Source organism: Podarcis muralis, chromosome 11 (genome assembly GCF_964188315.1).
Source record: "Podarcis muralis chromosome 11, rPodMur119.hap1.1, whole genome shotgun sequence".
Taxonomy (NCBI): domain Eukaryota; kingdom Metazoa; phylum Chordata; class Lepidosauria; order Squamata; family Lacertidae; genus Podarcis; species Podarcis muralis.
The window spans coordinates 66,059,459-66,075,536 of NC_135665.1; the positions used below are offsets into that span (position 1 = coordinate 66,059,459).

Here is a 16,078-nt window from a genome sequence, read left to right on the forward strand (position 1 = left end):
GAGATGTGGGGCTGGGGGGATCTCAGCTGCAACTCCTGCCAAGTGGTGCTGATATTTGGATGCAGGGCGTAGGAAGGGGCGAGGGCAGTTCTGTTGCTTTTGTTAAATGCTAGCAAAGAAAACGGAACAGATCCAGCTTTCCCTTCCTAAGTGGTGTGCCAATCTCCAAGGCTTTGCATATCTGAACTGCTCTCCTCCAGTGAAACCTGGTAAGACTTGGTATTTAGAGTATTACATGTTGCCGGTTGCTTATCCACTAGGCTGATTAGAGGCTCTCTTCAAGAAGGTTAACGTTAGGAATTGTTAATTACCCTGTTGCTGGACAAGCAAATTAAATATCTAGTAGCTTAATTACTTTTCTAATATCACTGAGTGGCATTGTATAAACTCATTATTCAAGTATTTATTAAATTTTTATACCACTTAATAGGAATGAAAAATTCTAAGTGGTTTACATAGAAACTTTACAAAAGGAAGTATTTGTGTGGGGAGATTCCCCCCCCCCTTTTAACTGACTTGGATTGCACAGGATTTGGAGAAGGACATTGACTTAATTGCATATTAAAGTCCATGTGCGACTGAGCAGAAGAGACAAAGGGCTTGCAGTTCACTGCATTAGTGCAACTGAGCTGCACAGCTCTAAGCCCTGCAGGGCTGGAGATCATCCTCACTAGGCCTGTGGATGGCAAGTGGGCACAGGACCAAGCTTTGCAGTTCGTTACAAAGGCTCCATCCAGTTGTGCGCTGGGCTCTCCGCAGCCACCGCGAAAGGCCTGCATGATGGAACAGGGAGTCGGGGGAGATGCCTTGCCCTTCAGCTGTGGTTGACTACAACTCCCATCATTCCTTGGATAAGACTGATGGAGAAGCCCAGACTAAGAGGGGTGTATGTGTTTTAGTTTCTTTATATTAAAAGCCGTGGTCACAAAATATTCCCTATAATTTTCGTGCATGGAAATGCACCTCCTAATGTCAGAAAATATCAAATTATAGAATTATAGAGTTGGAAGGAACCCTGAGGGTCACCTAGTCAGAGCCCCTGCAATGCAGGAATCTCAAATAGATCATACAAACCCTTCCCTTCCGTCACTTGGAAGATGGAGTAAGCGTGTTTTCTGCGGCTCTGGAGGGTAGGACTCGAACCCATGGCTTCAGGTTACAAGTAGGAGATGAAGAAGAACTTTCTGACAGTAAGAGCTGCTGGACAGTGGAAGGGACCTCCTCTGGAGGTGGTGGACTCTTCTTCCTCAGAGGTTTTTAAGCAGAAGTTAGAGGGCCCTCTGTCCTGGATGCTTTAGCTGAGATTCCTGCATTTCAGTGGGCTAGACTGGATGACCTTTGGAAGTCCCTTCCAACTCTACGATTCTATGATTTTTCATTAGATATGATTAAATTTAATTCTTTTCCCCATTTTATCAAATGTCTGCCATTATAATCTGCTTCTAGTAAAAAAAAGTTAAATATTTTAAATAGCTGGCCTATTTGTTGCTTAGATGTTGGAATTTTCTCAAATCGTTCAAATTAATATTTTTGAAAGTGCACCACTCCATGTGGGGGCCCTGCCAGCGCTACAGTTCTATGGTTCTGTGATCTGGCCCAACCATTCCTTGAACTGTGAAGTCTTTGGATGTTGTCATGCTGCTTTTTCTCCAGGAGGAGTCCTCAGGCGGAGGTCTTGACGCCTATCTTAGCACCGGGAAGAATTTCCTCCCTAGCCAGGAGGAGGACATTGAGCAACTGCTCTGTCCACGCTGGCCGTTTGCAACATGATAAATGCTTCGTGCAATGTTGAGTGAAATGTCATGCTTGTACTTTCTCTAAATAAGCTTAGCAGAAGGCTTTGCGGGAGCAACAACAGGGGCAGGGCAGGAAGGAAGGGCAGCTCACTGGGGCTGCAGGAAACAGGCAGGGCTGTTGCAGAGGAGCTGTGAGTGCCCAGGAAACTGACCTCACGTGTCGCTTGGAAGGTCCGATGCTCTCTGAAGCGGCTAATGCGCAGGATCTTTATTTTCGGTTTTGGAGCTGATTTTTTAAATAGCTGTTCAGTGGTAAAAAAAAATATATCCTGCTGTGTGAATAGTCTTAATCTTATATAAAAAGAAGTTGGAAGCATCTTGTTAGAAAATCGCTTCTGTTTGCCAGAGAGAGAAGAGGCCAACTGGCAGATTGCAAAGCAACTTCATGTTTTTTGCTCTAGGTTTAAAATACCTATTTTTGAAAGTTCTGTTGCTCACCGAAGCAGGTGCTAGCTTATGCGCAGAATGCTCCCAAGATCTTCCAGAGGGACTTGCGCATGTTGGGTTTCACCCTCAGAATTCAAGGGGCTTCCTCCCTCCTCGAATGGGAAAGGGCAGGCAGCAGCACCAGCCTCTGCTAACCCACAGCCCAGGGTGCCCTCACCTGTTTGAGTGTACAGCACACATCTCAAAATATTCTCTTCATGGACTGATCAGACCAGGAGCAATGGCAGCACATGTTTGAGGCCTTTATTATTATAATTACTATATATTTATTTATACGCCTCCTTTTTCTCTGACTCAAGGTGGCTTCCTGATAAAAATAAGAGCAGCTAAAATCATAGGGAAGAAACCTTTTAAAAACAATGCAACACTGGTAGAATTAAAACTATATATATTGCTACATGCCACCCCAATCTCCAAACAGCGCCAGATTCTGGGGGTTCCAGGTGCTTCCCCAGGGTTCGGTTTCCTCCGAATGAGGGACAGCAGAGACTGGGGGGGGGTGTCTTTAGGATATATGGTTTATTTGCACATATATGCAACCTGAGGCTACGATGATGGGGCTCGCAGCATTAGTAGAATCATAGAATTGTAGATCCAAGAGGGCCCTGCTTCTCCCATGGACACAGCCTTGGATTCCAGCAGAAATCAAGCATGTCTCTCTCTCCCAAGCTTCAGCCTCTCCCAGCCTCTCCCAGCTTTGAGCTCACATGCACCTCAACTCTGGCTTTTGTCCTCCTAACTACCGGCGAGTTTGGGAGGGGCCCCCACGCATTTGTTCTCTGGCACAGAGCCACTTCCTTTGTTACCTTTATGACCCATACCTTAACTGGAAGCTGGCCTGGCTACTTCAGCTGAATCCTTGCTGGATCCAGGAATCCGAAGGGACTCAGGCTTACGCTCCCCCCTCAACATTATATATAAAGCATACGGAAGCAGTCCTTTCCCTCAAAGCCTGTTGGAAGAAGAAAATCTACACTTGCCGGTGGAAGGACAAGGAGGGAACCAGTCTAATGTCTCTAGGAAGGGAGTTCCAAAGTCTTTGCAGATTTACCCCAGTGGAGGAACCTGAGAGGGATGCGGAAGGGCTAAGGAAAAATGGGGGGGGGGGGTCTCCCTCCCCCTGCCCCACGTCATTTCCTAGAGGTTCTTGCCAGTGACCCTTCTCGAATCTATTGGGATGGACGGTTCCAACAGCTTGAATCCCTTTGCGGCTACTAGGCTTCTGTTTGCAGTGGCTCAGCCTATTTGCCTTTGCATCCAAGCTCACCATCCTTGTGTCAGAGAACTGGCAAACTTCTGTTTGCCGGCTGAAGGGTTTTTTTGTATCTCAGGAGTGCGCAGGCTCCCTGCACCAGCAGAAGCTGGTCCAAGGAACGGTCTTCAGGAGCATCATGAAGCACATAGCCTTTACCAAATTAAATATACATGTATACACTTTGGACAGCGGTAACATGTGTGAGTGCCCTTGGTGCTTGCCTCAGGAAAAGCTGTTTACACAGGGGCTTGTCCATGATCTTCGGTTGCTCTGAGTTTGCCAATGCACTGGCTGTCAGAGCCGCTTAGCATTTTTGAAGGCTGGGATTTCCAATCCGTGCTTGTTTCTGGAGGTGTCAACTTCCATTATAATCTGCAGTGAGTCATCTTCCCACTCTTCCCGGCTTGTCTTCTCCACTCAGTTATTCACAGCACAAAAATGGTGCCGAAAGATGCTCAGAGCCTCTGAACTTGGTTTCTGCGCTCCTGACTTTTGAGACTCCAGATGGTGGCTGTGTTGAAGCTGCCTTCTGAAAACTGGGTGGCCAGTGGCCTGGCATGGAGCTGTGGCCACCATCTGTACCTGCTGTGGCCAGGAAGTGCTCTGATCCTTGTTCAACAGCACAGATGTAGCCGCTGGAAGACCTCCTGGTGTGGAACGTTTCAGAATTTGACGGACGAAACCTCCTGCTTCTGACGTTAGGAAAATGTGATATCCCAGTATTGAAGGCCAATATTTAGACTGTGCTCAGCAAAGGAATTGTCATCTACGGGAATGCATCGTTGCACAAACCGTGAATCTTCAGATTCCAACACAGAGAGCCAAAGAGGCTGCTGCTGAGGTCCCAAATGGTGTAACTGTTTGGAGAAGAATATATAGAACAAATAAGTGCCACTCCCCCCACATCCGTGTGCCAAATAAAGTCTCTGTGGCTGGATAATTAAGTGGAGAGTCCAATATTTGTAGAGACAGATGGCACCTCCGTTCCTTGTTATGAAAGACACAGCCATCTGGTTGCCATGGAGAAGGCTAACAATGCCTGCTGCACTCAGATGCCGTTTGCCCGGGGGCTCCCATGGCAGCCAGGTGATGCCTTTCACTTCCAGGAGCACATCGATAGTTCAGGTGTCGCCCAACCCAGCCTTGGGAAGTCTGGGCTGGATGCAGTTCATCCCTGAAGAATCCTTGGCAGGTCCTTTCCCAGCCGCCTTTCGTCCAGGGAAAAAGGGCTTCTGAGGCAGCCCGTTTTATTGCAGTGGGATAGACAGGCAATACTGGCCATGGTGGTTTGTTTCTTGGCTGTTTCTTCAGTTCTTCCAGTGAGAGGTAGGAATTCTTCTACATCTGCAGACCGATGGTAGATTTCTTGATACTTTGCTGCTCGTTATTAGATTTTCACCCCACCTTCCCTTCCAAAAGAGCCCAGGGAAGCAGACAACAAAAAAGGCAAAAATAATACAGGTGTTTGAAATTTTTTTAAGTCATCAAGTATCCCAGTGGAACACCCTCCCATCAGATGTCAAGGAGATGAGTAGCTATGTAGCATGTAGGAAACACCTGAAGGCAGCCCTGTAGGGAAGCTTTTTAAGGTTTAATGTTTTATTATGTTTTTATATATGCCTGAGTGACCAGGCCAACCCAGTCAGATAGGCAGGGTGCAAATAATAAAATTACTATTATTAGTATTAGTATTAGTATTAGAACATCCTTTTTAAAAACATCAAATATTATGAAGGGCCTGGAAACCAAGGCCTTATGAGGAACGGTTGAGGGAGCTGGGAACCTTTAGCTTGGGGAAGAGATAGCCGAGGGGTGATCAGATAGCCATCTTCCAATATCTGAAGGTTTGTTACATGGAAGATGGAACAAGCTTGTTTTCCGCTGCTCCAGAGGGGAGGACCTGAACCAATGGATTCAAATGACAAGATAGGATATCCTAACTAAACCTTTTGAAGAACTTTCTGACAGTAAGAGCCGTTCCACAGGAGCCACTACTGAGAAGGCCCTGCAATGCTTCCGAATACCAGTGGCTAGAGGAGGGCTCTTGCGCTCAGGTCTTGATTGTGCATTTTGCGCAGGCCTGATCCAGCAGGCTCTTCTTCTGTTCTTGTGGCTTGTTGCCACATTGCTAATTTGTGGGTACTGCCCATAAGTCCCTCAGCCCCACATTGGAGGCAGCACCAAAGGCATCGTAGTGGATGTGGCATTTTCTGTGGCTGCTTGAAATGCACTTATTATTGTTGCTTATTAAATAATAATGTGTGTTTTGCTTTTTCTGCTTCTCCTGGGTATGTCACTTTGCCTGGTTTTTTGGAGAGGAATGGAAGCAGGTGAATGGCATGACAGATGTAGGTTAATACACTGCCAAGTCAGCTAAATACGTGTTCTGCTGTAGGCTATACACTCTCTCCTGCAGTGTGGCAGAAGCTGGGGTAGGGAGACAAAATCAGCTGGTACCAAATGCTGAACTTCTCTTTCAAATCAGTCTTGACGAGGGCAGATGCTTCTGTGTAGTATGACGGCTGCTAACATGATTCACAGAATAATCCGGATCAGCCCAGTGTCTGAATTGGGGTCTGGCTGAGAGGTGCAGCGATGCCCCCTGAGCTTTCCTGATGGCCAGGTGAATCCTTTTGAGCCTAGCAGAATCCCCAAATTCTTTTTGTTGCAGAGCTCTTCAGGCACCCAGCATAGAGGTCCTTTTAAAGACAAGACCCTTTTTGTAAGTCACAGAGTTTTGGGCATTCTCAGCATCAGTTTTACAAATTCGAAGGCTTAACTCTATTTTAACCTTAAAAGGTATTTAAAAGAAGAAGAAAACTATCTCTGCATAGAAGATGAAAAGAAACATGAAAGTGATTACTTTGCTCCTGAAATTGGCATATAAGTGCAGGAGGCATATACCTTGAGTTACAGTATTAGGAAAATGCCAAAATTTGATCTACAGTTTCACCATAATGCTTTCTCAGAGAGGTATAAAGTGGCCATTTTGACCACCAAGTCTCTTATGCGGAGTTATTTGGGCCAGGCTAGGCCCACCTTCAACTCTCTGATTCTTTCCTGAACTGGTAAAGGTAAAGGACCCCTGGATGGTTAAGTCCAGTCAAAGGTGACTATGGGGTGTGGCACTCATCGTGCTTCATAGAATCATCGAATCATAGAATCATAGAATCATAGAGTTGGAAGAGACCACAAGGGCCATCGAGTCCAACCCCTGCCAAGCAGGAAACACCATCAGAGTGTTTCAGAGTGCTTCAGGCCGAGGGAGCTGGCGTTTGTCCACAGACAGCTTTCTGTGTCATCTGGCCAGCATGACTAAACCGCTTCTGGCGAACCAGAGCAGCGCATGGAAATGCCATTTACCTTCCTGCTGCAGTGGTACCTATTTATCTACTTGCACTGGTGTGCTTTCAAATTGCCAGGTTGGCAGAAGCTGGGACACAGCAACGGGAGCTCACCTTGTCGCGGGGATTTGAAACGCCAACCTGATTGGCAAGCCCAAGAGGCTCAGCGCCACCCATGTCCCCGTTTCCTGAACCCATGCACCTTTAAGCCAGTGATGGAGAACTAAGCTCTTGTGTTTCTCAATTTCCCATAGGAATAGCTGGTAGACCACGGAGAATCAATTTCCTAAAGCAGGTAGATTAATTGGGGGAAATCTCTGAGCTAATGTGAATTACAAAAAGCAGTTAACAGGCTTAGCTGAATCGGTTGCCCAAGAGATGACTGACACCAACTCATTGAGAGCTCTAGCTGTGGCCCAACTGTTAGAGAAGGAGGAGGGCAACAGAGATGGCAAGGGCTCTCCCGACCAAGAAGAAGATAGACGAAGGTGCAGAATTGTTTTTGTTGCCCCACCAGCTGGATTTCAACTAAATACTAGGATGAGCTGGTGGCGTGAGCAGCTTTGAGTGAGAGAGGCTGCCTTGGAAGGAAGGTGGTGGACTCTCCTTGGCCAGGAGCTGCCAGGAAGCAAAGCCTCTGCCTTACGAAGAACATCAGGCCTGGCAAAGATTAAACCTGCTTGCTGTTTGTTAGGTGAAATGATGAACATTTCTGATAACTCCAGTGCTTGTAGCTTCTGTTTATTTACATGGATACCTGGCTTTTCTTCCCTCCTGGAAGGCACCGTGCTTTGGTGGAAAATTTCACAGACAGTCTCCCCTCCAGATACTGGACAGACTCAGACCTACGCCAGCTATAAACTCCCCCAGGAGCCCAGACAATGGGCGATTGATGAAGGGCCCCAAAGCAGAAATGCAACCTAAGTGTGCTCAGAGACCACTAATCTCCGTGGAAAAAAGGGAGTGGGAAGCCTCCCGCTGCTTGTCGGATTAAACGGGTATTCTTGCAGCCGTGATGAGGCAAGGTGCTGAAGCTCATTTGGGAAGGCTGTGTGCCTTCTCTACCTGAGTTGTCTCCAGACCTGCTGTGCTGTGTTCCTGTGAGCAGGTTTTGCTTGTTAAGTTTGATTAGGGGCTGCCTGCACTCTGCCTGCGGCTCCGACGGACCCACCTCGGCTGCCAGAGAGGAATGACTAATCGGCGCAGCTTCAAGACAGAAAGGGAGATGATAGTTTTCTGAGAGTGTGTCTCTGGGAACATGGCAGCAGCGTTCAGCCCTTTGGATTCCACACAGCCTCCAGCCTTTGCTGTGGTCTCTCCCAGCTCCCCTCCCGATCCTGGCACCATTGAGCCTTCTTTGTAGCATTAATTGGAAGGTGTTGGTCTCTCCAGAATCTGATTCATTTTACAAGGGGGCCTTAGCCAAGCGGGAGGGGGAAGCAAGAAGTATTTCTTGCAAGCTGGACTAGCGACAGAGATGCTTTTGGGCATTTCTCTGCAGAGGTTTGTGTGGCTGGTTTGTAGCTTTCAAACCCAAAGGAACATCGTGTCTTCAGGCTCTTCTCGCTGGCGTGTGGGTGGCTGGCTGGAACAAAACAGCCCTGGGTGCTTTGAAGACCCTTATTTCAAAGGTCTCCTCTTTGCTTTCTTCACAACCCGTTATAAAAGTATAGATGTGGGATCAATGGCAGTCCAGCTGGCTTCCTGTGCTGCTGGGATGTCGTGCTATGCGATAACTTTTTAGTTTTAGTCACAGGGTTTTGGGAAATAAGGCAACACAAGGCTTTGGAGGAGAGCAGCAAAGATGAGAAATGTTTTCTGTGCTTGGCTAGGATGGGGAAAGTCCAGCTTGGAAGAGAAGAGTTGGTGCATCCCGGAGGGTGGGGAAGCGGCTGCTGACCAGAGTCAAGGCGTTTAAAGTTCTGGACACAGCTGAGTGGCAGATCCCAAGTTTGATTCCTGTCACCTCAGTTGAAAAGGGTTTTGGGTGGCAGTGCTGTGAAAGGCCTTGGGGAGCTGAGCAGCCTGACTTTGCCTAAGGAGGCTTTGTGCCTTCAGCTGACTCACAGAAGGTGGGGTCTCATTCCCCATGAGACGCCTTGAAGAAGAGACTAGCAATTCCACGGTTCATTTTTTGAGACTGAGGAATCCAGCCATTGCAGGCCTGGCAGGACCTGACAGACCCAACAGATGCATTCCCTCTTCAGACTGTTGAAAACCAGGAGCTCAGTTTTAGTAAGCCAATAACCAATTTAATAGCGCCTGGGCTGTCAGATATTCGCTCACAGAACCTCCCCCGCCTTGTTTCGTTAAATGTTTTGTGATGGCTCTTTGAGGTGTTGGCAAATGTATTACTAAAATGTGACATGGCTGAGATGAAAGACTCCGTGTTGGTGAAGGACTTGTCAAACAATTTACTATCGTTGTGTGAATTTATGTGACCTATAAAAAGCTCAAGCAAGCCTTTTTTTTTTTTAACCTCTCCTTCCCCTTTCCTAAAGAAACCCCCAAACCAAACAAACCTGCTATTAATATTTGCTGCTGATCTAGCCTGGTAAGATGAAAAGCTCATGCCCCAGTTGTGTGCTAAGTCATTAGTTTCTTGCACTGTGGATTCCTGTAAAGCCTCTCCCAACCCAGGTTTGCTGCTCCAGATCCGCACATGCCAGGAGTTTGTGAGTAGGAGGGACCATCCACCTCTCCTCCGCCACTGCCGAAATACTGCCCTCCCAGTTCCTCGAATGGTCTTCCAGTTGTCCATTTTTGCCAAATCTCGAAAAGCACATCATATAAAAACAGCTGGGCCATAGGAAAGACAACAGAAGCAGCTGCTCTTTCAAGAGAGCATCAGAAATACTTGCAAATATTCCCTGGGAAAGGGAGCCCATGAGTGGAGGGTCCTTAATGCCTGGGTCTGTGCTGGGAAGCAGGGAATGGAAGTGAGGTGGCAGTTCTGTATTTTTTCATGCTGTTTTGATTTTAAATTGTATCTGGTTTTTAATCTGTATTTCTGTTCTGGGAAATGACTTTGAGACCCTTGGTGAGAAATCTAAATTTTAAATAAGTATTGGAGATGGTCTCTTTGCAAACAAAAACAGTAGACTATTACAAGTAGTATAATGGTAGTAATTGGAGTAATAAAAGGTTCACACTGTGATAACATTCAGTCATAGGTTTTATTTTCACTTCTGTAAGGTTATTTTGGCACGAAGAAAAAATATATGAAAGAACCACCCCCCCCTCTTTATTTCGGGGTTCACCCCAACTGAAAATCATTTATGAATAGGTTTAAATGGTTTCTATCCAATGCAGATTTCGGGAGACCTCCCTGAAGGCAGAGTTAGAAATTAAGGGCCTATTTTCGCAATGGAGATACACAGAGCAGATTCCTCCCAGGATCTGTATTTTGACCTGTCTAATTTACTCCTAAAAGGAACTGTCATCATTTGGTGTTTGGTGGTGGGCTTGGGACGAAGAGATGAAAAGCGCTGCACACAAATCGTGGCTGAATTTTGGAGTTCCCCATCACCACATGAGCAATAGCTCCGAAGGCTTTGGCAGTAGACCAAACAAATGCGCAGAGAATAGGTTTATCATGACTTTTCAATTAACTTCAAGCCCTGCTGGCGAGTTTCCAAGGGGCTCCGGCTGGCCATCGCTGAAGGTTTTGAGCTTCCCCACAAAGGCCGAGCTCATGTAGGGATGGCAACTGAAAGGTCATGAGTTGGTGGGAGAATGAAAAGCGAGGACTTGGAGGGGCTGAGGTGAAGGGATCAGGGTGGGGAGATGGAAGGGGTGTTGCACTGGGGCAGAGGGGCTTCCTTAAGATGGTGACTCTGGCCAAGTGGATTTGCCAGTTCAACATTTCATTTAAAAAAGTGTTGTTTTCTGCTGGATGTATGGCTGTACAGTGACCTGCCTAATGTGGGCAGGGTCTGCTTAAGGGATGGGCTGTCCATTAATTCCACTCGACAGTAGAATTTCGACAGTGGAATTTGCTGCCAAGGAGTGTGGTGGAGTCTCCTTCTTTGGAGGTCTTTAAGCAGAGGCTTGACAACCATATGTCAGGAGTGCTCTGATGGTGTTTCCTGCTTGGCAGGGGGTTGGACTCGATGGCCCTTGTGGTCTATTCCAACTCTATGATTCTATGAATTCAAAGATTGACTTGGCAATCTTCAATATCCACGTACAATTTTCCATCATCTCACAAGTTAAGAAGTCCTCAACAGGTGGTAAGTTGCTGAAAAATGTAGGATATTGTCATGGCAAAAATAAACATGTTTTACATTTTAAGCTTCTGCCCAGCAAACATATCACCAAACCCTTCTCACTTGTCATATTTATCTATACTTTTTCCATTCCTATTTTTTGCTTCCATTTGTTGCATGCAGGCAGCTGGAGTTATTTCGGATGGGGAGAAGAGCAGAGTATGTAACACTTTAATAATAATTTCTTTCTAGTCCTCCGGTTCAGAATTGCTTCCCCAGGCTCCAGGCTGAGGATATCTCGGGTATTCATGCACAAGAGTGAAATGCAATCGACCTTCTGCTATTTTTTACTTTGTTGAATTCTGTTATTGTGTGTGCCCATCCTACCATGCCTCTCCCTTGCAATGTGAACTAATGAATGGTACTGTAGAATAGGGATGTTCTCTTGCCTGGTGCCTTTGAGGGCCACGGGGCTCCCCGATAACCAGCAATGCAGCAACTGCTATGGGTTTGAGAGGCAGAAGCTGCTCTGTCGCTTTTGTTCCCAATTGCGAAAAACAAAAATGGCTACTGATCATAATAGGACAGGCTGCTGATCCATCAGGAAAGGTCTAGAGTGTGTCCTGATTCTCAGGATCAGGAAAACCGCTGCTCTCCACCCCGGGGGAACCAGATTCAGCCCTGGTCCTCCTTCATGTGCCCAGTGCTTGTAGGCATTTCTCCTTCTGTTTGTCATGTGCCCCTCCTCATTAACTCTAGACCCCTCTCCCCCTTTTTCAGATAGATAAGACACCTGTCCATGTTGCAAATTTTTGGTGAAGCTTCAGTTTCCCAGTGTTGCCCAATTGCACCGTGAAGAGCGTCTGGGGCCTGGGCTGCGGGGGACGAAGCTTTGCTTTATTGCCCTGCCACCTTCCTCTGAGTAGGAACTTATGCCTTTCCCACCAGATGGGTCTTCAAATGCCAGGGTGGGGGGAGGAAGCCAGCAGGCTCGGCCTTCCCTGCCTCCCGCTTGCTCTTTTGAAAGTCAGAGCGGTGTGTGGCATTCGCCAAAGTGACAGGCGTGCTCTCCTCCTACCCGTATACCTTGCAGAGCAGTGAGAGGTTTTCACAAAGAATAACAATCTCGCAGTCGAGGCGGCCCCCCCCTTCCCGAGATCACATAATCCCAACCTTGCCCTCTGGGTTGATTAACTCAGTGCGGTGGGCAGACTGTGGAGGCCACTGATGCGAAGCCCTGTGAGCGGTGACATTTGCTGGTGCTGAGGAACCTGTGCCTGTCTCCTCTACACTGTCTGGCACCGGTGTCCCCATTAATACAGACTGTTGGCCCTTCGGGATTTTCCCGAGGAACCTTTTCTGCTGAGTTGAGGTGGATTAATTCTCTAACAGGTTGTTATCAACTGGTGATCTCAAAGCAAGAGGCTTGCAAAGTTGAACCCCCCCCCCTTGCCAGGTGTGTGCATCTTGGGGGTCCCGGGTGGCACGAGGCTTGGCCAGTGGGCCTCTTCCGCACAAGGCTTTAATGCAGGGTGTGCCCATCTGCACCTTCGCTTTTGTTTCTGCCCTTCTCTTCCACCCTCTGAGAACAGAAGTGCCCTTGCTTGCGGGAGAGAAGGCAGGTTTCCTGCCATGCATCTCAGCAGTGTCCGTGATGGGAGAGGATGCCCCCATCTTCCTCTCTGGCAGCAATGGACCCCTCTCCCCTGCCAAGCGTGGGGTGCAGTGCCACTCTGTTCATCTCCCCTGGGAACAGCAGGGAAGCAAAGCATTTGGGTGTGCTGTGAGTTTAGCCTTGGTTCCCTGGAGCTGCTGGAGATTTCTCCCAGCTAGTGTTTCCTCGATACAATGGGGGACATGTGCAAAATGTCCTGCAGCCAGTTCAGTAGCCTCTATCGCTGCAGAGCAGATTTCCTCCCAAGCGGCAGCAGCAGCAGCAGCAGCAGCAACAACAGTGGGAAGGTACAGGGCAGGCTGCTTCTGTTTTCACAGCAAACATCAGATGAGGAATGGGCAAGCCCTCTATTTCTGGGGAAGCTCTTTTTTGACAGGATCTACTTTTGTGGACTGCCACGTTGAGACAAGGCTTTTGGCGCGGAGTCGCACTCATCTTGAATGCCTGCTGTTCTCTTGTGGAAGAGAAGGCGCTTAAAACTCACATTCACACTGCCGCTCTCCCACTCATCCCACCTTGACATTCAGGAGGGATTTCTTTTTTAAAAAAAACCTTTCTTAAAGGCTAATGGGAGAGTAATTAGGTTTTCAGTCTCCTTTTTCATGTGAAAGGCAGCCTTCCCTTGCTTTGGAGAGAAGCAGTGGGAGAAGACGTAAATGTCTGGCCATAGAATACTCACAAGCCCTTTTATAATAATAATAATAATAATAATAATAATAATAATAATAATAATAATAATAAATAGGGGAGCCATAGCCAGAGACCCACCCTCTCTTTTCACTCAACACCTTTTGCCCTTTTAATATGAGCAAAAGACTGTCTTTCCCAGTAAACCTTTTAAAGATCTCGTTGCATTGTGCCTCTGTGTTGTGAAATGTGTTTCAGAGATTTGTTGTTCATGAGACATTTGGACCTTTTAAAGAGAAGATGTTCCGCCAGCCCCTCTCACAATAAGTGCTGTTCCAGTGCTTGCTGGCAAGGTTCCAGGATCAATAAACTGTTGGACTGTAGAAAAGCTTGCACAGACACACACACACACTGTCAATTTGTCAGTTATTTTGAGAACACGTTCCCTGCAAGTTTTGTCTCCTCTGCCTGGCTCCTCATCCTCCTCATGTAGGCATTAGTAGGGCAGTCAGGCCTGGGGTGGCGGCAGCAAGGGACCCCACGCTAGACACAAACTCAAGCACAACAAATCAAAGGGCTTGTGAAAATGGACAATATTCTGAGACTGGAGCCATGCTTTGTGCTTAGAAAATGACTTGGGATTCCCTCTCCCTCCAGCTCTGCTTGGAGGGGCCGTTCCTTCCTTTAGTTGCTACTCTAACCCTTCATCCCTCTTTCTCTTTGCTTCCTCTCTTCCTCCAGCCCAGACTCTAGGTGGTAGTAGCACTTGGGTGAACATGCCGCTGTGGGATGTGAGCCTCTGAGCCCTTCTTCGTTCTAGACTGTGCATGAATACCACGTGGTCTTGCAAAATGGAGCATCCCTCTTTCCCCTCCCCAAACCTGGTTCATTCTTCAGAGCTGCTTGTGTGAAACTGTTCATCCAGGTTGGGACGAGGGCGGGAAAAGTCTTTGCCTGGTGTTAGATGCTGGTGGAGACAGAGGCTTGATCACCAGACAATTCAGTGATTCTTCCGTTGGGAGAGACTGTTTTGAAGCCAGAATGGAGGCACTTGTAAAATGCAAAACATCCAGATTGGCTTCTGCTCTATTCTTTTCGTAAACCGCTTTGAGGTTTTCTACAGTTAAGCAGTACATAATTTTTTATGAAATCAATCAATCAATCAATCAATCAATCAATCAAAGCAGCACACCCAGAGCTGGTTGGGGAAGTTGTTGTCACTCTGCCTTGTCTGAGGAATGAAAATGCAATTGGCCTCTGGGTGGAGCTTCTCATTCACTGCCCTCCCCCCCTCCTCCTCCCCCTCCCCCTCCCCCTCCTCCTCCTCCAGCCCCTCAGGGTAGTGCCTGAAATGCTCTTTATGACACCTGCATCTCCCTCCCGTGTAGGAGACCCCCCCCAACACCACAGCCATTAGATTCTTTTTCTTGGAAGGGGGGGGGGGGCTTCTTGGTGAGGCCTCCCTCCACCTTCTCTCCCTGCAATTATATTGATGTGTTTTCACCTATTCTCAAACATTTGCTCATGTAATTAAAATACCCATATTAGTGGTTTTTTAAAAAGTAAACTTATACATTAGTTGACTGTTTTAAAATCCCAAAACAGTATACTCAAGAATTAAAAAAGAAAACCTCCATACAATACGTAATAAAACAACATAGCCTCCTAATAAAAAAACAAACAATTCTGCAGTTGCTCAGGGGCCAGTACCACTCATCTGAAAATGCTTAGGTAGGGGAAAATACATGGAAAGAATTAACATTATTGACACAGGCCTTGTTTCCAGGGGCAGAGGGCTTGCTTCACATGGCATGACAGATGCCACCATGCTGAAAGACCCTTCTGCAGGAAGCCACACTTTAAATCAGATCAGGGTTAGCAGTGAAAACCACCCCCTTGAGGCGGCACATCAGATGATGGAGATGGCCTCCTAGAAAACCTGCTGAAGGCACAATCCTTTTAAAATAACTCCCATGGGACCCCATGAGAATGAGCGGGAGCTCTTGTTCATTTCCGTGTGGCGATGGGCCCAGGAGGAGGACCTTCCCCTGGGATAATGTTCTAGAGCTGTAACTGAGCACTCAGACCAAGAACCCCAGGCTCACACTCACCAGGAAATCAAGGTGGAGAGCCATGGCTCACCTGCTGCAGGTTCTCTCTCAGTCTCACAAACCTGCTCAAGCACAACATGGAGCAAAACCAGGAACATTTTGGGCTTTCAGGTGGTGGTCTCATTTTGGGACACTGCCCCTTCCTTCACACATCAAGAAACATCCTCAAGGGGTACTTTGTTCTGCCACATTGGTTGCCTGCTCAGATACAGATGTAGTTTTGAAAGGGACGTTGTCTTTCCTTTGAAGAAAGAGAGAGAAATTGATAATTGCTCTTCGTTTATATTTATATTTCACCAAACAGCCAAGATAAGCCCCTTCATGTGAATCCAGAAATTTTAGTGTACTGAAATTAGCCCTTTCCCCTAGCAGATGAGCAAGACTGCTTCCACCCAAGGCAGCTTAAAAAGCAGGAGATGGTGTCATTTCCAGCATGGACAATCAAATTACTCCAGAGGAGTTGAAAGCCTGTTTGAAGTTGTTCTTGGCTAAGGATGCTTGATATTCTGCTTTTTCTTCCTTATTAAGATGCATGTTGCAATTCCACTTTATGTCGGGGGGAGGAGCAGGCTGGCTGGGCGGGGGGCAAGGAACAGCTTGTTTCTGTAGAAACTA

At 47.2% G+C, this 16,078-nt stretch overlaps 1 protein-coding gene across 6 annotated transcripts in view; it reads left to right on the top strand.

Annotated features, from left to right (window-relative positions):
• UNC13B (unc-13 homolog B) overlaps positions 1 to 16,078 on the top strand; it is a 158,258-nt gene that overhangs the window by 31,830 nt on the left and 110,350 nt on the right. For 3 of the 6 annotated variants that reach the window (XM_028748795.2, XM_077936599.1, XM_077936600.1), the window contains exon 8: positions 11,234 to 11,269. The exons of the other annotated variants lie outside the window; for them this stretch is intronic. In XM_028748795.2, the coding sequence (XP_028604628.2) occupies positions 11,234 to 11,269 (36 nt within the window). The remainder of the gene's footprint in view (positions 1 to 11,233; positions 11,270 to 16,078) is intronic. 6 annotated transcript variants of the gene reach the window in all.